Source organism: Poromitra crassiceps, assembly GCF_964638095.1.
Source record: "Poromitra crassiceps genome assembly, chromosome: 5".
Classification (NCBI taxonomy): Eukaryota; Metazoa; Chordata; class Actinopteri; order Beryciformes; family Melamphaidae; genus Poromitra; species Poromitra crassiceps.
Genome location: NC_139642.1, coordinates 60,872,837 through 60,893,576, shown reverse-complemented (window position 1 = coordinate 60,893,576; position 20,740 = coordinate 60,872,837). Strand labels below are relative to the sequence as shown.

The 20,740-nt window shown below is 41.6% G+C and overlaps 1 protein-coding gene across 1 annotated transcript in view; it reads right to left on the bottom strand.

The window, feature by feature from the left end:
* Positions 1–343: 343 nt before the first annotated feature.
* Positions 344–20,740, bottom strand: part of LOC310776664 (intelectin-like) — a gene marked incomplete at both ends in the record, with an annotated part of 35,288 nt that continues 14,891 nt past the window's right edge. The window contains 7 exons of the mRNA XM_083636828.1: positions 344–496; positions 2,283–2,383; positions 2,638–2,758; positions 3,557–3,715; positions 3,876–4,123; positions 4,256–4,306; positions 6,966–7,076. Of these exons, the coding sequence (XP_083492954.1) occupies positions 344–496; positions 2,283–2,383; positions 2,638–2,758; positions 3,557–3,715; positions 3,876–4,123; positions 4,256–4,306; positions 6,966–7,076 (944 nt within the window). The remainder of the gene's footprint in view (positions 497–2,282; positions 2,384–2,637; positions 2,759–3,556; positions 3,716–3,875; positions 4,124–4,255; positions 4,307–6,965; positions 7,077–20,740) is intronic.

Below are 20,740 nucleotides of genomic sequence, written 5' to 3'. Positions count from 1 at the left end.
GAAAAAACAAGCAGCAAAGCAATGCACATATAAAAAACACAGCCGACAGTTTTAGTTAAAATATATACTCAAATTATTATTACATGTACAGTCCATTTGTTGGAAATGTACAGGAATTTCTTTTTAAAAATTACAGGTCGAGAGAGGCAGTAGTTTAGTAGCAGTTAAAAGCAAGAGTAAACATAAAGGTCTTTAGCTTGGATTTAAAAATAGGCAGACAAGGGCACTTTGCTACACTAGTATCCAACATGAAGGTCCTTCAGGTATCTCAGAGGGTTCCTCTCTCTTGCTGGGTAGCGTCTCTCAGCCTGAGGACGACTCTGCTCTGCTGGATGGTGGAACATCAGCGATAGAAGAGCAACACAGCAGCCTCAGTGATTTCCTTGGATGCACTCCAGCCACGATTGGTGCCATAGCCATCCCAGTCAAAGGCCGTGAAGTCTCCACATTGTCTTGGTGCACCCTCAGCGAAATATCCTCCTCCACCGATACAGGTCTATAAAAAAAGATACATAGACAGCCTTGTGTTGTGATACTTGTGAAGACATTCCTCTGTTTTACATTAGTTCTGCTATATATGGATATAAGCACATTTTTAGAGCCCTTCAAATGTAAACAAGCTTTTTTTTTTTTTTTTTACATTTTAAAGTATCTTTTAGCTCTGGCAGAGCGCTTGATACAAGGAATATCAGTTTGTAAGAGCTAATTAGTTTTAGATGTACTTGAAAGCCATAAAGTAGGCTATAAAAGATGCACATTGTCCATCTAGAAGTCCTACTCTCTTCAAGAATATGACTTTAAGATGTACAAAAGAAAAAGGTTTCTTTACATTTGAAGGGCCCTATGACGGCTGCAACACAGTCTCTTAGAAAATTGACATTTGTCCACAGCCAAAAACATTTCTATTTCACAATTTCGGCTGTAAAATTGTTAAATGGAAATGTATTTTTGAATGGTAGTTTTTACAGGGGTGGGAGTTTTGAGAGGGTTGGGCGAGGTTAGGTTTAGGCATGGGGGATGGGAGAGGTTAGGTTTAGGCATGGGGGGTGGGAGAGGTTAGGTTTAGGCATGGGGGATGGGAGAGGTTAGGTTTAGGCATGGGGGATGGGAGAGGTTAGGTTAGTGTTTCTCAAAGTGTGGGGCGGGCGGGCATCCCCCTGTGGGGTGCAGTGGCAAAACAGGGGGGGCGCAGGGGGAAATGCAGAAATGCAGCGCGGAACCAATGTTTTGACGTCTGACTTCTTTCCCGGTGAGCAATAAATGAACCCCGCTTCTCTAGTGACTTCACATTCATTCCTTGGATGGTTCATTCATATTGCCTAATATTTGAACATGTTTTGTTTTGCACAGGTTGCACTTTATTGTTACTATTCTGGAAATATGTGCAGTGCAAAACAGGTTCATTGCAGCCAGTGATAAGACTTAATTAATTTTTTTCTTGCCAAATATGTTATTTTTTGCACAGATAGAACTTTATTCATATCGTTATAAGTGATTGCACATTTCATTCAATTTGATGGAGCAATCTGGTTAACTTTGTTCTAGCAAAGTGATTGCAATTTCTGATTGATTATTTTAATGTATTATGTTTTTTTATTTGGACAACATTACTGAAAGAAAATAGAAAGGAATGGTCATGATCGCGACCCTTTTGTTACAATTGTGTTGGGGCGGTGGGGCATGAACAAGTTTCCTCCTCCAAAGTGGGGCATGAACATGTTTCCTCCTCCAAAGTGGGGCATGACAGAACATTTTTGAGAACCACTGGGTTAGGGTAAGGGGTTAGGGTTAGGCATGGGGCGTGGGAGAGGGGCCCCTGGGGTCTCCTTGAAGGGGGTCTCCCGACCACCTCAGACCCTCACCCTAAAGCTCATGAACCCCACCCCCCAAAAAAATCCATTTAACAATTTTTGAGCCGAAATTGTACAACCGAAACGTTTTCAGGCCGTGGACAAACGTTTCTATTTAACATTGTTTTGGAGACTGGGCTGGACCTTTGGTAGTCATACTACACTTGTAAGGATTCCAGGACTTTTCATTCTTTCACAGTCATGCACACAAGGACATACTTTTTTAGCTGCGACCAGCAGCTCTATAGGTCGCTCTGTCGGTCGGTTGAGACCAGCAGCTCTATAGGTCGGTCGGTTGGTTGTTCTAACAAAAAGTTCACCACCAAGCAATTCGCATATCTGGTCACAGATATTGCAAATTTGCACTTGTTGGTTTGCAATATCTGCGATTACTGACCTACGGCAACAAAGCAGTCAGATAAATGGACTCACATGTTCATTCTCGCATCCGTTTGGTTTTGTCCCAGAGCAGATGGCAGTGGCAGCACTAGAGGTGAAAGCTCTGAAGGAGATGTAGCCTGGCGTATTCCTACCTGTAGGTGAAGCACAAACAAGACTTTTCAGATTGAATCTAGGACCTGTACAGTATGTGCCATGTTCAATAAAGATTCCTGAAGCTACATGCAAAGAGCTTTCCCGGGGCACACCATATGACCACAAAAACCTGCACATTACTATTGTGTATTAGTACGCATTTTCTCAATATTGTACCAAGATCACAGCTGAGGACAAGAGCACCCCCATAGGCTATCTCTATACTACAGGATCGTTTTTTAAATTCTATTACCTCTCGTATGAGGTCCATAAAACATCTTTGTGGTCTCCGTAGTTCCATGATCATATATGATAGGGATGGACGGTCCATTGTCTCTGGGGCAAGACCCTGCATTATGTCTCACTGGGTAACGCTTTACATTGGGGGGGGAGAAAAAAAAAGTTAGTACTATTTTCTTACAGCAATCAGTCAATCAATCAGAGCAATATAAAAACACACATCCAAGCATTAACTAAGATTAATGTCACTAACTTTTTAAATGTAGCACTTTTACCAGTACGTATTACAAAGTGCTGTAAATTAAATGGAACCTAACAATCATATTAACAGACAATCAGCTATAACAATACTATCATTCAAACAAGCCACGGAGTCTGATAATGGCGTGGTTTCGACGGCGTGGACACTAGGGGCCAATGACACCATCACAGATGACATCACAATTGCTCGAGTGACATCACTCACTGATGACATCATCACCAATGACATCACAATTGCTTAGTGTCAGGGGGAGGAGGTCGGTGCGCTGGCACGAGGGGCAAGAGGTCCGGGAACACGGCAGGCAAACAGGAGAGCGAGGGGGCCAGAGGGAGGAGCCTTGAGAAGGGGGCGGACCCCCGAGTCTGGAATTTGTGTAATATCCTGTGAGAGGCAGCAATGTGCCGCACGGCATCCAGTCTGCCGGAAAGCCATTAGAAGAAGAAGATTGGCGACCTGGCCACTTTCTTTTGTGGGGCACACAGGGACAGACCCTCTTAGACGCCTCGGCCCCTAGTGGCCACACTGTAAAAACAAAGCTTGTATAGCTACTACTGGCTCCAGGCAGGCCTGCTCAAATGTGTTCATGAAATAAGGATTCTAACCCTCTAGGCTTGCAGGCCACTTAACAGTTCATCTAAAGTTATGTTAAGTGGAGAAGGTATAATCTTACTGAAAAGAGTGTGAAGAGGTTCCCTCCATATGTGGGTAAGAAGCCGCTGAGGGTATGGTATCGTAAGATGGCTCTGCTTCTCCAGTTATCCAGTGGGCTGCTGTTGGGAACATGCCACACGGACATATCTTCTGCTGCTAGGTCATAGTAACCAGGATTCTGGAAAAGACATTTAGCAAGTGAAGCAACCATCTCTGTGAAGCAACCATCCATCCATCCCTGTGTACTTGTTTCTTTCAACTGCACTTAAAAAAAAGCGTTTTCCTCACGAGTTATGTTAGTCAGTCATGCATTATGAGTCAGGAAGCATCTACTGTACCTTGAAGTCATCAGAGGTGGCACCTTCTGGCTTTCCAAAGATGTTTTTGTTGGCCCAGTTCCCATCTCCATCTGGACGATTAGCGTTGTTCCCCTGCTGGCTGGACCAGCGGTCACCTGCTGTACATTTGCCACTCATGGAGTTCTCGTGTACGCTCGCCACCAGCGTCCAGCCACCGCCTGCAGTGGTCATGTCACAGAACGTCTGGTAGATCATGCCTTGAGCAGTGGTCAGGTTGTACAACCCATCTAAAAAAGGACAGAGGAGTGTGTAGTATTTTGTGACATGACAATGTCTGGTAGCAACTGATTGGATCATCAGGATCACCTAAATAACAACAATGCAACATGAGATGAGTGAGTTTGTGCGCATCACTTCACCTGTGTCAACACTGAATTCATCTTTGAGTTCTTTGCAGCTTCTGGCAGCACCTGCATCGAAAATGTCAGATTCTCATTCATGGTATTGTAGCATCACCACCCTGCCCACATGTAGCTGCTACAGTAGAGCAGTTCTCTAAACCTATGGGAGCGCCAGCGCTCCCAAATACCATGCCCTGTTCTCAGTACCGTAACTCCTAGACCGTTTGTGCTATCAGAGAAATCTCGACGGTTCTAGAAAGAGAAGAAGCTGCGCTTTCTCCCCATATACATGACATTACGGTAATCCATTGGGAACCACGTCAGCAGGGCGACAAACAAACAGGGAAGTGAAATCAGAAAAAGACGAGAAAGAGAGAGAAAAGAAAGTCACGGTGTATTTTTTGGAACAATTCCCAGACATCAGTTTTATTTGTTTTATTTCAGTGTTTGTCCGTTGTCTTTCAGTGTTTTGTGTAGTTTTTTTTTAGTCTCAACATCTCGAAGTGTTCAATCAGAACGACCAAGCGACCTCGGAGATTCAGTCACAGTGAAGAAGACGCCACGCCATTGTAAGTACTGTGAAATACTTTTCAGTAAATATACAGTGGATATTGACTTCACTCAAACAAAAACTTTCAACTTTATTCAAATAATACTTCTCAATATCATGACCTGCATGAGTAATAACAATATGTATAGTAAATACAGAGGTGGATAGGCTATCCAAGGTGCGCCTTTACGCATGCACTTTCCCTCTGCAGTGGACCTGTGTCTGTGGCCAGACAGGAACTGTTTCAAGGAATACCACCAAGGAAAAGGCCAGAACACGTCTGGAAATTAGGAAAGACAATAAAAAGGCCAGGGAGCTCACAGACTTTGTTGGACATTGTAAATAGTTTGTATAGTTCAAATTTTCAGTTTCCAAAAAAAAAAAAAGTTTCAATTTCAGTGTACATGTACATGTACATGTGTACTTGTAAATGTGAAATCACAGTTTGTGCAAAAGAAGGCACAAAAAGCGATTTTCCCTGATGAGGAAAAAGAAGCAGAAGAACCTCTTTCCAGAAGCCCTGGGGGGCAAAAACTTTACTGACAGTTGGATAACAAGTTCATTTTCCAATTCAAATTGTGTAAATCTTTACATCTGTGGAATTATATTGCTTTCTATACTAAAAGCCTGTCAAATCCAATTCGGTTTTTTGTTTTTCTTCCCTCTAAACTGTTATTACACACTCAAGACATACTGTGAAATGTAAATAACTCCAGATAATGAAAGTTGAACTGATTCTGAACAAAGGGGCAAAAGCACTTACTCCAAAAACATTTTCTGACACTTTTACAGCCAAAACAACTAAATAAATCCAGGCGGACTGAATCAGGCTTAGGTTTAGAAAGGTTATGTGAATTATGTCCTTAAAACATGCTATCTTTGTTGGAATGACTTTAGAAGCCTCCTTTCTATATTAGGTTATAAACAAAAAATATGCTATTTTAGTCAATAAATACAATGGTAGCCACATTGCTCTGGTATTGGTCTTGATTTGGACTGGTAGTTTTGTGGTCTCAGTCTCGACTCGAACTCAACCAAGGCAGTCTTGACTACAGCCCTGGGGCTCTATCTGCCCCCTGGTCTTAAATTAGCGTTTATGGCCTGGCGCGGCGCTATCAGTAGGCGTGGTCAGGCGCATTCCCTAATTCTTCCTCGGCGCTAAAGCCGGCGCTAACCATTTAACCACGCCTTCTTAAGCATAGAATTATTCACAATTGTGGCCATTGGTGACCTGCAGTAAAGCAATGACATTCTTCCTTTCCAAGCTCCGATCCACTCGATCCAGTCCGGGTTGCGGCTGCATCTCCCTGTAGCCTACAATATAGAACGTTAACTATCGGTGACATTCCTGATACCATCCAATTCCATGATCTTTATGTTGTCAACACATAACTTTCACAATAGTGAACAAGCACCCCCAATCGGCTCATTCAGGGCAAGCAGTTTTATAACTTGTAGACTACCTGCTGCTCCTGCACATAACAGCACAGGCTAAATTATCCGACATAAATATACATTATGTAAAGTCATGGCATAAATGTGTTTTTATTGAAAAACAACATGTCAAGTAAGCTAAGTCTTGTTGCAGCGGACATCACAGTACAACCGTGTCACAGTTGTCACTCGGCTATACCACGTTGTATTTGAGACGGATATATATACGACCTTGGATTACATGTATGTTTCACATAGGGTTGTGTTTTGATTTTTATGTTTTATTTTGTCCAATATTGAAATGTTCTAGGATTGCATGTTGTGTTAACATAAATATTATTTCTATCTACCACTTAGCCTACTTAGGCTGATTTGGTTGCTTTCTCTTGTCAAAATGTATTAGCCTCAATGCATGCTGGGAGAGAAGCATGTGTGTCTTGTGTGGCATTGGGTAGGGGAGCCGGCGCAGTGAATAAGGCCTGGTTTTGAGAAGCACTAATGCCAGTTGGGAAGATCGCTTTAGGCTGGTATTTAAGGCAGAAACGCCCATTCTAGCCTATTCTGGCACTGTGCCACACGCCTCTTCAGCGTCAAGCGCATTTCGAGGCGTAAAAACATGATGCTATCTCCTAGAGTCAGGGGTACGCAGGCGCAAAGTTTTTTTTTTGCGTTTAACGCCAGTTTAGCGCCTAAAGCCAGGGAGGGAATAGAGCCCTTGATGTCTGGCTCCCCGGGGTGTCCCACCTTTCTTCAACGTCTCCAGATCCTCCACCTTCTTCTTCAGCAGCTGCAGCTCGGCCTTGGAGGCGCTCAGATCGTCGTTCTGCTTCTTCACCTCCCTCTCTGTGTCGCTCACTCTGCCTATGAGGGACGTCACTGCAGAGTCTTGAGCTGGAAGCACAGAGACAAAATCACAACAAACGTTTAACTCATTCCCTGCCATTAACGTCATATGATGTCAGGCTATTTGATCATAGGATGATCTTCTTGGCTGTTTGAACGAGATGTGCAAGCCTAATACACATAGAAAACAGACAACTAAAAGTTAATCTTAACCCGTAGTGAATCGACGGTGCTGTTTCTTTTTTACTTCCCCAGTTATATATTGCTGCTTTTATTTTTAAGATAAAAAGGCCTAGCTTCCTGTATTCTGTATACTTCAAATGGATTTATTTAAAAAAAAAAAAAACTCTCGTAACGGGACAAGCCCCGTCTTTTATTGTCACACGAACACCACAACACATGCATGCGGCCACAACACACTCATGCTGACGGTGGCCGGTGAAAAGTGTCCTCTGCATTTAACCCATCCAGGCATGTCCTTTCCTCCGGGGGGCAGGCCAGGAGCAGTGGTCCCTTTCTCGTACAGCGCCCGGGGACCAACTTCGGATGTTGTCGTCACTGGTCGGATGACGATGACGATCTGATCTTCTGCATGTTTTTGGTGGAGGGGTTATATACGGAGGAACCCCCTGGGGGAGCACGGGGAGAACATGCAAACTCCACACAGAGAGAAAGGCCCTTACGACGAGATACCCCACCTGGGCAGTGGGCACTGAGGATATGGGGGGGAACACAACCACAGCGCTCACAGTGTCCCAGGCGAGAATCGAACTCAGGACCTTCTGACTGTGAGGCGACAGCTCTACCACTGAGCCACCGCTTTATAGGATTAAACTTTAAATGAATTTTCCACATGATAGTGACACAGAAGTCACGAATGGTGATAAACTACTGCAGATTTGTCCATTACAGAATAAAAACCCAGTAAAGCCCCATAAAAAATACCTGTTTTCTATATTAGGTAATAAACTAAAAAAAACTACTTTCTACAAAGTGCTACTCTAACCCATCAAAATGTCTTAGCTGTCATGGATTGTGTTGCAGATTTGCTTTCTGTACTGTGACAAAATGTGATATTGTAAGTCGCTTTGGACAAAAGCGTCTGCTAAATGACGTAATGTAATGTAATGTAATGTAATAAACAGAAAATGTGCTATTTTAGTCAATAAATACAATGGGAGCCTTGGATAACACATTGCTCTGGTATTGGTCTTGATTTGGACTGGTAATTCTGCGGTCTCAGTTTCGACTTGAACTTGACCAAAGCGGTCTTGACTACAGGCCTGATATGCAGCTCCCCGGGGTGTCCCACCTTTGTTCTCCGTCTCCAGATCCTCCACCTTCTTCTTCTGCAGCTGCAGGTCGGCCTTGGAGGCTCTCAGATCATCGTTCTGCTTCTTCACCTCCCTCTCTGTGTCGTTCACTCTGCCTATGAGGGACGTCACTGCAGAGTCTTGAGCTGGAAGCACAGAGACAAATCACAACAAACGTTTAACTCATTCCCCACCATTAACGTCATATGATGTCAATCCATGTCAGGCAATTTGATTATGGGATGATCTTCCTGGCTGTTTGAACGAGACGTGCAAGCTTAGGCCATCTTTACACAACAACAATCTCTGCATAAAACGAGAAACTGTCATTGCATTCTTGCCTTTGATTTCGCGTTTGTGATAATGATTTGCGTGCAGATTAAAGTTGCAAAAAACTCAGAACAGCGTCAAGTTGCGTCAATTGTGTCAATTGAATTTTATTGCTCTTATTGGTTTTATTGTTGTATGCTTTTTATTTATATCTTGACTAGGGCAGTCAAACGATTAATTTTCTTAATCGCGATTAATCGTGCGATTAATTATAATTAATCGCGATTAATCGCATCTTTGTATCGCATGTTTAAAATGCTATATTTTGCATTGCAAAGCATTTTTAATTGGATATTAATCATTATTACCAGTGTGTCGTGATTGGGAATCAAATGAATGCAAAGAAATGTACTTTGTGATCTTGAATTTTAGATTTATTTTCAATTCAATAGAAGTGCAATGTAGACAGGAGGTCACAAAATGTCTACAAAATGCATCTTGAATAGAAAATAAATGCACAATAATTGTAAACACTCCAGAACCGATACTTCCGGCGGCGGCGCTGTGGAGCAGTCGAAACCCAAAATGACACAGCCGAAGAAGGCTGTATCTGAGCTAAAAACTTTGGCACTTCCATGTGAATAATGGCTCGGTATTGGAAACTGTGTATTGATAACGTGTATATCGCGTGAAGCCATTGGAGCCGACCTCCCAGTGGTTAGAGGACCGGCGCATCCGAGACTCTGAAGGAAGAATGAGTGACGAGTCTCGCGCTAACTAGCTGGCTGCTAGCTGGCCGCTAGCTACTTTTAGGTGATCGCTCGCCTCAAACTCGATACTTCGGTGATATTTTAATTCCGTTTTACACAAGGCGCAAACTACGGCTCTCGACTTATCCACTGTGCCATTTGGGAAGTAAAACGAGCCATTTAAAAGCGTATTGCTGTCGTTCTCGCCTGCACAAGCAGGAGACAGGAAACCGAACTGCTTGACTACAAGTAGCCTACGGGTGCGCGAAGGGACAAAATAGCGGCATGCGATTAACGCGATTAAAACAAAATAATGCGTTATGATCGGCGCGCGTTACCGCGCGATTAACGCTGACAGCCCTAATCTTGACCTCTGTACTTTTAACCTCTGTCCCTGTCACTGTTTTAGACACCTGAATCTCCCCACGGGGATAAATAAAGGTTTTCAATCAATCAATCAATCAAGTGAGCCAGAATAAAACTGAAACTTCTGGTTACAGCCTTCACAATAATGGCAATTAAATAAACTAATAGCCTTATTGATGCATGTTGCAAAGTAGTTTTTTTGTGTGATCCCAAATACACAGAACACATAGAAAACAGACAACTAAAAATTAATCTTAACCTGTAGTGAATCGACGGTCCTGTTTCTTTTTTAGTTAACCAGTTATATATTGCTGCTTTTATTTTTAAGATAAAAAGGCCTAGCTTCCTGTATTCTGTCTATTTCTAATAGATTTATTCAGCTTTATAAGATTAAACTTTAAATTAATTTTCCACATGATAGTGACACAGAAGTCACGAATGGTGATAAACTACTCCAGATTTGTCCATTACAGAATAAAAACCCAGTAAAGCCCCATAAAAATACCTGTTGTCTATATTAGGTAATAAACTAAAAAACTATTTGCTTTCTGTACTGTCACAAAATGTGATATTGTATCGCTTTGGACAAAAGTGTCTGCTAAATGACGTAATGTAATGTAATAAACAAAAAATTTGGTATTTTAGTCAATAAATACAATGGTAGCCTTGGATAACACATTGCTCTGTTATTGGTCTTGATTTGGACTGGTAGTTTTGCGGTCTCGGTCTCGACTCGACCAAAGTGGCCTTGAATACAGCCCTGATGTGCGGCTCCCCGGGGTGTCCCACCTTTGTTCTCCGTCTCCAGATCCTCCACCTTCTTCTTCTGCAGCTGCAGCTCGGCCTTGGAGGTGCTCAGATCATCGTTCTGCTTCTTCACCTCCCTCTCTGTGTCGTTCACTCTGCCTATGAGGGACGTCACTGCAGAGTCTTGAGCTGGAAGCAAAGAGACAAATCACAACAAAATTCCCCGCCTAGCTTCCTGTATTCTGTCTATTTCTAATGTGATTGATTTAGCTTTATAGGATTACACTTTAAATACATTTTTTACATGGTAGTGAGTGACACACAAGTCGCAAATGGTGATAAACTGCTCCAGCTTTGTCCATCACAGAATAAAAACCCAGTAACGCCCCATAAAAAAGACTTGTTTTCTATATTAGGTAATAAACCAAAAATATGCTATTTTAGTCAAATACAATGGTAGCCTTGGATAACACATTGCTCTGGTATTGGTCTTGATTTGGACTGGTAGTTTTGTGGTCTCGGTCTCGACTCGAACTTGACCAATGCAGTTTTGACTACAGCCCTGATGTGCGGCTCCCCGGGGTGTCCCACCTTTGTTCTCCAGATCCTCCACCTTCTTCTGCAGCTGCAGTTCGGCCTTGGAGGCGCTCAGATCGGCTCTGAGAGCTCCTGTGTCATTGTTCTGCTTCTTCACCTCCCTCTCTGTGTCGCTCACTCTGCCTATGAGGGACGTCACTGCAGAGTCTTGAGCTGGAAACACAGAGACAAAACCACAAACGTTTAACTCATTCCCCACCATTAACGTCATATGATGTCAATCCATGTCAGGCAATTTGATTATGGCATGATCTTTCTGGCTGTTTGAACGAGACGTGCAAGCTTAGGCCATCTTTACACAACAACAATCTCTGCATAAAACGAGAAACTGTCATTGCATTCTTGCCTTTGTGTGGTAATGATTTGCGTGCAGATTAAAGTTTCAAAAAACTCAGAACAGCGTCAAGTGAGCCAGAATAAAACTGAAACTTCTGGTTACAGCCTTCACAATAATGGCAATTAAATAAACTAATAGCCTTATTGATGCATGTTGCAAAGTTGTTTTTGTGTGTGATCAAATACACAGAACACATAGAAAACAGACAACTAAAAGTTAATCTTAACCCGTAGTGAATCGACAGTCCTGTTTTTTTTACTTACTCAGTTATATATTGCTGCTTTTATTTTGGAGGTAAAAAGGCCTAGCTTCCTGTATTCTGTCTATTTCTAACGTAATTGATTTTGCTTTATAGGATTAAACTTTAAATTAATTTTTCACACGATAGTGACACAGAAGTCACAAATGGTGATAAACTGTTCCAGCTTTGTCCATCACAGAATAAAAACCCAGTAAAACCCCATAAAAAAGACTTGTTTTCTATATTAGGTAATAAACCAAAAATATGCTATTTTAGTAAAATACAATGGTAGCCTTGGATAATACATTGCTCTGGTATTGGTCTTGATTTGGACTGGTAATTTTGCGGCCTCGGTCTCGACTCAAACTCGACCATGACTACAGCCCTAAAGTGCGGCTCTGTATACTTCAAATGGATTTATTTAGCTTTATAGGATTAAACTTTAAATTAATTTTCCACATGATAGTGACACAGAAGTCACGAATGGTGATAAACTACTGCAGATTTGTCCATTACAGAATAAAAACCCAGTAAAGCCCCATAAAAAATACCTGTTTTCTATATTAGGTAATAAACTAAAAAAAACTACTTTCTACAAAGTGCTACTTAACCCATCAAAATGTCTTAGCTGTCATGGATTGTGTTGCAGATTTGCTTTCTGTACTGTGACAAAATGTGATATTGTAAGTCGCTTTGGACAAAAGCGTCTGCTAAATGACGTAATGTAATGTAATGTAATAAACAGAAAATGTGCTATTTTAGTCAATAAATACAATGGGAGCCTTGGATAACACATTGCTCTGGTATTGGTCTTGATTTGGACTGGTAATTCTGCGGTCTCAGTTTCGACTTGAACTTGACCAAAGCGGTCTTGGCTACAGGCCTGATATGCAGCTCCCCGGGGTGTCCCACCTTTGTTCAACGTCTCCAGATCCTCCACCTTCTTCTTCTGCAGCTGCAGCTCGGCCTTGGAGGCGCTCAGATCATCGTTCTGCTTCTTCACCTCCCTCTCTGTGTCGTTCACTCTGCCTATGAGGGACGTCACTGCAGAGTCTTGAGCTGGAAGCACAGAGACAAATCACAACAAACGTTTAACTCATTCCCTGCCATTAACGTCATATGATGTCAATCCCTGTCAGGCAATTTGATTATGGGATGATCTTCCTGGCTGTTTGAACGAGACGTGCAAGCTTAGGCCATCTTTACACAACAACAATCTCTGCATAAAATGAGAAACTGTCATTGCATTCTTGCCTTTGATTTCGCGTTTGTGATAATGATTTGCGTGCAGATTAAAGTTGCAAAAAACTCAGAACAGCGTCAAGTTGCGTCAATTGTGTCAATTGAATTTTATTGCTCTTATTGGTTTTATTGTTGTATGCTTTTTATTTCTATCTTGACTAGGGCTGTCAAACGATTAATTTTCTTAATCGCGATTAATCGTGCGATTAATTATAATTAATCGCGATTAATCGCATCTTTGTATCGCATGTTTAAAATGCTATATTTTGCATTGCAAAGCATTTTTAATTGGATATTAATCATTATTACCAGTGTGTCGTGATTGGGAATCAAATGAATGCAAAGAAATGTACTTTGTGATCTTGAATTTTAGATTTATTTTCAATTCAATAGAAGTGCAATGTAGACAGGAGGTCACAAAATGTCTACAAAATGCATCTTGAATAGAAAATAAATGCACAATAATTGTAAACACTCCAGAACCGATACTTCCGGCGGCGGCGCTGTGGAGCAGTCGAAACACAAAATGACACAGCCGAAGAAGGCTGTATCTGAGCTAAAAACTTTGGCACTTCCATGTGAATAATGGCTCGGTATTGGAAACTGTGTATTGATAACGTGTATATCGCGTGAAGCCATTGGAGCCGACCTCCCAGTGGTTAGAGGACCGGCGCATCCGAGACTCTGAAGGAAGAATGAGTGACGAGTCTCGCGCTAACTAGCTGGCTGCTAGCTGGCCGCTAGCTACTTTTAGGTGATCGCTCGCCTCAAACTCGATACTTCGGTGATATTTTAATTCCGTTTTACACAAGGCGCAAACTACGGCTCTCGACTTATCCACTGTGCCATTTGGGAAGTAAAACGAGCCATTTAAAAGCGTATTGCTGTCGTTCTCGCCTGCACAAGCAGGAGACAGGAAACCGAACTGCTTGACTACAAGTAGCCTACGGGTGCGCGAAGGGACAAAATAGCGGCATGCGATTAATGCGATTAAAACAAAATAATGCGTTATGATCGGCGCGCGTTACCGCGCGATTAACGCTGACAGCCCTAATCTTGACCTCTGTACTTTTAACCTCTGTCCCTGTCACTGTTTTAGACACCTGCATCTCCCCACGGGGATAAATAAAGGTTTTCAATCAATCAATCAATCAAGTGAGCCAGAATAAAACTGAAACTTCTGGTTACAGCCTTCACAATAATGGCAATTAAATAAACTAATAGCCTTATTGATGCATGTTGCAAAGTAGTTTTTTTGTGATCCCAAATACACAGAACACATAGAAAACAGACAACTAAAAATTAATCTTAACCTGTAGTGAATCGACGGTCCTGTTTCTTTTTTAGTTACCCAGTTATATATTGCTGCTTTTATTTTTAAGATAAAAAGGCCTAGCTTCCTGTATTCTGTCTATTTCTAATAGATTTATTCAGCTTTATAAGATTAAACTTTAAATGAATTTTCCACACGATAGTGACACAGAAGTCACGAATGGTGATAAACTACTCCAGATTTGTCCATTACAGAATAAAAACCCAGTAAAGCCCCATAAAAAATACCTGTTGTCTATATTAGGTAATAAACTAAAAAACTATTTGCTTTCTGTACTGTGACAAAATGTGATATTGTATCGCTTTGGACAAAAGTGTCTGCTAAATGACGTAATGTAATGTAATAAACAAAAAATTTGCTATTTTAGTCAATAAATACAATGGTAGCCTTGGATAACACATTGCTCTGTTATTGGTCTTGATTTGGACTGGTAGTTTTGCGGTCTCGGTCTCGACTCGACCAAAGTGGCCTTGAATACAGCCCTGATGTGCGGCTCCCCGGGGTGTCCCACCTTTGTTCTCCGTCTCCAGATCCTCCACCTTCTTCTTCTGCAGCTGCAGCTCGGCCTTGGAGGCGCTCAGATCATCGTTCTGCTTCTTCACCTCCCTCTCTGTGTCGTTCACTCTGCCTATGAGGGACGTCACTGCAGAGTCTTGAGCTGGAGGCACAGAGACAAGTCACAACAAAATTCCCCGCCTAGCTTCCTGTATTCTGTCTATTTCTAATGTGATTGATTTAGCTTTATAGGATTACACTTTAAATACATTTTTTACATGATAGTGAGTGACACACAAGTCGCAAATGGTGATAAACTGCTCCAGCTTTGTCCATCACAGAATAAAAACCCAGCAACGCCCCATAAAAAAGACTTGTTTTCTATATTAGGTAATAAACCAAAAATATGCTATTTTAGTCAAATACAATGGTAGCCTTGGATAACACATTGCTCTGGTATTGGTCTTGATTTGGACTGGTAATTTTGTGGTCTCGGTCTCGACTCGAACTTGACCAATGCAGTTTTGACTACAGCCCTGATGTGCGGCTCCCCGGGGTGTCCCACCTTTGTTCTCCAGATCCTCCACCTTCTTCTGCAGCTGCAGTTCGGCCTTGGAGGCGCTCAGATCGGCTCTGAGAGCTCCTGTGTCATTGTTCTGCTTCTTCACCTCCCTCTCTGTGTCGCTCACTCTGCCTATGAGGGACGTCACTGCAGAGTCTTGAGCTGGAAACACAGAGACAAAACCACAAACGTTTAACTCATTCCCCACCATTAACGTCATATGATGTCAATCCATGTCAGGCAATTTGATTATGGCATGATCTTCCTGGCTGTTTGAAGGAGACGTGCAAGCTTAGGCCATCTTTACACAACAACACTCTCTGCATAAAATGAGAAACTGTCATTGCATTCTTGCCTTTGATTTCGCGTTTGTGGTAATGATTTGCGTGCAGATTAAAGTTTCAAAAAACTCAGAACAGCGTCAAGTGAGCCAGAATAAAACTGAAACTTCTGGTTACAGCCTTCACAATAATGGCAATTAAATAAACTAATAGCCTTATTGATGCATGTTGCAAAGTTGTTTTTGTGTGTGATCAAATACACAGAACACATAGAAAACAGACAAGTAAAAGTTAATCTTAACCCGTAGTGAATCGACAGTCCTGTTTTTTTTACTTACCCAGTTATATATTGCTGCTTTTATTTTGGAGGTAAAAAGACCTAGCTGTCTATTTCTAACGTAATTGATTTAGCTTTATAGGATTAAACTTTAAATTAATTTTTCACACGATAGTGACACAGAAGTCACAAATGGTGATAAACTGTTCCAGCTTTGTCCATCACAGAATAAAAACCCAGTAAAACCCCATAAAAAAGACTTGTTTTCTATATTAGGTAATAAACCAAAAATATGCTATTTTAGTAAAATACAATGGTAGCCTTGGATAATACATTGCTCTGGTATTGGTCTTGATTTGGACTGGTAATTTTGCGGTCTCGGTCTCGACTCAAACTCGACCATGACTACAGCCCTAAAGTGCGGCTCCCTGGGGTGTCCCACCTTTGTTCTCCGTCTCCAGATCCTCCACCTTCTTCTTCTGCAGCTGCAGCTCGGCCTTGGAGGCGCTCAGATCATCGTTCTGCTTCTTCACCTCCCTCTCTGTGTCGTTCACTCTGCCTATGAGGGACGTCACTGCAGAGTCTTGAGCTGGAAGCACAGAGACAAATCACAACAAACGTGTAACTCATTCCCTGCCATTAACGTCATATGATGTCAGGCTATTTGATCATAGGATGATCTTCTTGGCTGTTTGAACGAGACGTGCAAGCCTAATACACATAGAAAACAGACAACTATAAGTTAATCTTAACCCGTAGTGAATCGACGGTCCTGTTTCTTTTTTACTTACCCAGTTATATATTGCTGCTTTTATTTTTAAGATAAAAAGGCCTAGCTTCCTGTATTCTGTATACTTCAAATGGATTTATTTAGCTTTATAGGATTAAACTTTAAATTAATTTTCCACATGATAGTGACACAGAAGTCACGAATGGTGATAAACTACTGCAGATTTGTCCATTACAGAATAAAAACCCAGTAAAGCCCCATAAAAAATACCTGTTTTCTATATTAGGTAATAAACTAAAAAAACTACTTTCTACAAAGTGCTACTCTAACCCATCAAAATGTCTTAGCTGTCATGGATTGTGTTGCAGATTTGCTTTCTGTACTGTGACAAAATGTGATATTGTAAGTCGCTTTGGACAAAAGCGTCTGCTAAATGACGTAATGTAATGTAATGTAATAAACAGAAAATGTGCTATTTTAGTCAATAAATACAATGGGAGCCTTGGATAACACATTGCTCTGGTATTGGTCTTGATTTGGACTGGTAATTCTGCGGTCTCAGTTTCGACTTGAACTTGACCAAAGCGGTCTTGACTACAGGCCTGATATGCAGCTCCCCGGGGTGTCCCACCTTTGTTCAACGTCTCCAGATCCTCCACCTTCTTCTTCTGCAGCTGCAGCTCGGCCTTGGAGGCGCTCAGATCATCGTTCTGCTTCTTCACCTCCCTCTCTGTGTCGTTCACTCTGCCTATGAGGGACGTCACTGCAGAGTCTTGAGCTGGAAGCACAGAGACAAATCACAACAAACATTTAACTCATTCCCTGCCATTAACGTCATATGATGTCAATCCATGTCAGGCAATTTGATTATGGGATGATCTTCCTGGCTGTTTGAACGAGACGTGCAAGCTTAGGCCATCTTTACACAACAACAATCTCTGCATAAAACGAGAAACTGTCATTGCATTCTTGCCTTTGATTTCGCGTTTGTGATAATGATTTGCGTGCAGATTAAAGTTGCAAAAAACTCAGAACAGCGTCAAGTTGCGTCAATTGTGTCAATTGAATTGTATTGCTCTTATTGGTTTTATTGTTGTATGCTTTTTATTTATATCTTGACTAGGGCTGTCAAACGATTAATTTTCTTAATCGCGATTAATCGTGCGATTAATTATAATTAATCGCGATTAATCGCATCTTTGTATCGCATGTTTAAAATGCTATATTTTGCATTGCAAAGCATTTTTAATTGGAAATTAATCATTATTACCAGTGTGTCGTGATTGGGAATCAAATGAATGCAAAGAAATGTACTTTGTGATCTTGAATTTTAGATTTATTTTCAATTCAATAGAAGTGCAATGTAGACAGGAGGTCACAAAATGTCTACAAAATGCATCTTGAATAGAAAATAAATGCACAATAATTGTAAACACTCCAGAACCGATACTTCCGGCGGCGGCGCTGTGGAGCAGTCGAAACCCAAAATGACACAGCCGAAGAAGGCTGTATCTGAGCTAAAAACATTGGCACTTCCATGTGAATAATGGCTCGGTATTGGAAACTGTGTATTGATAACGTGTATATCGCGTGAAGCCATTGGAGCCGACCTCCCAGTGGTTAGAGGACCGGCGCATCCGAGACTCTGAAGGAAGAATGAGTGACGAGTCTCGCGCTAACTAGCTGGCTGCTAGCTGGCCGCTAGCTACTTTTAGGTGATCGCTCGCCTCAAACTCGATACTTCGGTGATATTTTAATTCCGTTTTACACAAGGCGCAAACTACGGCCCCTGACTTATCCACTGTGCCATTTGGGAAGTAAAACGAGCCATTTAAAAGCGTATTGCTGTTGTTCTCGCCTGCACAAGCAGGAGACAGGAAACCGAACTGCTTGACTACAAGTAGCCTACGGGTGCGCGAAGGGACAAAATAGCGGCATGCGATTAACGCGATTAAAACAAAATAATGCGTTATGATCGGCGCGCGTTACCGCGCGATTAACGCTGACAGCCCTAATCTTGACCTCTGTACTTTTAACCTCTGTCCCTGTCACTGTTTTAGACACCTGAATCTCCCCACGGGGATAAATAAAGGTTTTCAATCAATCAATCAAGTGAGCCAGAATAAAACTGAAACTTCTGGTTACAGCCTTCACAATAATGGCAATTAAATAAACGAATAGCCTTATTGATGCATGTTGCAAAGTAGTTTTTTTGTGTGATCCCAAATACACAGAACACATAGAAAACAGACAACTAAAAATTAATCTTAACCTGTAGTGAATCGACGGTCCTGTTTCTTTTTTAGTTACCCAGTTATATATTGCTGCTTTTATTTTTAAGATAAAAAGGCCTAGATTCCTGTATTCTGTCTATTTCTAATAGATTTATTTAGCTTTATAGGATTAAACTTTAAATGAATTTTAAACACGATAGTGACACAGAAGGCACGAATGGTGACAAAGTACTCCAGATTTGTCCATTACAGAATAAAAACCCAGTAAAGCCCCATAAAAAATACCTGTTGTCTATATTAGGTAATAAACTAAAAAACTATTTGCTTTCTGTACTGTGACAAAATGTGATATTGTATCGCTTTGGACAAAAGCGTCTGCTAAATGACGTAATGTAATGTAATGTAATAAACAGAAAATGTGCTATTTTAGTCAATAAATACAATGGTAGCCTTGGATAACACATTGCTCTGGTATTGGTCTTGATTTGGACTGGTAATTCTGCGGTCTCGGTCTCGACTCGACCTTGACCAAAGTGGTCTTGAATACAGCCCTGATGTGCGGCTCCCCGGGGTGTCCCACCTTTGTTCTCCATCTCCAGATCCTCCACCGTCTTCTTCTGCAGCTGCAGGTCGGCCTTGGAGGCGCTCAGATCAGCTCTGAGAGCTCCTGCGTCATCGTTCTGCTTCTTCACCTCCCTCTCTGTGTCGTTCACTCTGCCTATGAGGGACGTCACTGCAGAGTCTTGAGCTGGAAGCACAGAGACAAAATCACAACAAACATTTCACTCATTCCCCGCCATTAACGTCATATGACGTCAGGCAATTTGATCATAGGATGATCTTACTGGCTGTTTGAACGAGACGTGTAAGCTTACAGTAGGCCATGTTTACACAACAACGGTCTCTGCATAAAACAGGAAACTGTCATTGCATTCTTGCCTTTGATTTCACATTTATAGACAGCGTTTGTGATAATGATTTGCGTGCAGACTGAAGTTTCAAAAAACTCAGCAGCGTCAAGTGAGCCAGAATAAAACTGAAACTTCTGGTTACAGCCTTCACAATAATGGCAATTAAATAAACTAATAGCCTTATTGATGCATGTTGCAAAGTTGTTTTTGTGTGTGATCCCAGATATGCAGAACACATAGAAAACAGACAACTAAAAGTTAATCTTAACCTGTAGTGAATCGACGGTCCTGTTTCTCTTTTACTTACCCAGTTATATATTGCTGCTTTTATTTTTAAGATAAAAAGGCCTAGCTTCCTGTATTCTGTCTACTTCTAATGGATATATTTAGCTTTATAGGATTAAACTTTAAATTAATTTTCCACACGATAGAGACACAGAAGTCACAAATGGTGATAAACTACTCCAGATTTGTCCATTACATAATAAAAACCCAGTAAAGCCCCATAAAAAATACCTGTTTTCTATATTAGGTAATAAACAAAACAAAATACTTTCTACAAAGTGCTACTCTAATCCATCAAAATGTCTTAGCTGTCATGGATTGTGTTGCAGATTTGCTTTCTGTACTGTGACAAAATGTGATATTGTAAGTCACTTTGGACAAAGTGTCTGCTAAATGACGTAATGTAATGTAATGAACAAAAAAATTGCTATTTTAGTCAATAAATACAATGGTAGCCTTGGATAACACATTGCTCTGTTATTGGTCTTGATTTGGACTGGTAGTTTTGCGGTCTCGGTCTCGACTCGACCAAAGTGGCCTTGAATACAGCCCTGATGTGCGGCTCCCCGGGGTGTCCCACCTTTGTTCAACGTCTCCAGATCCTCCACCTTCTTCTTCTGCAGCTGCAGCTCGGCCTTGGAGGCGCTCAGATCATCGTTCTGCTTCTTCACCTCCCTCTCTGTGTCGCTCACTCTGCCTATGAGGG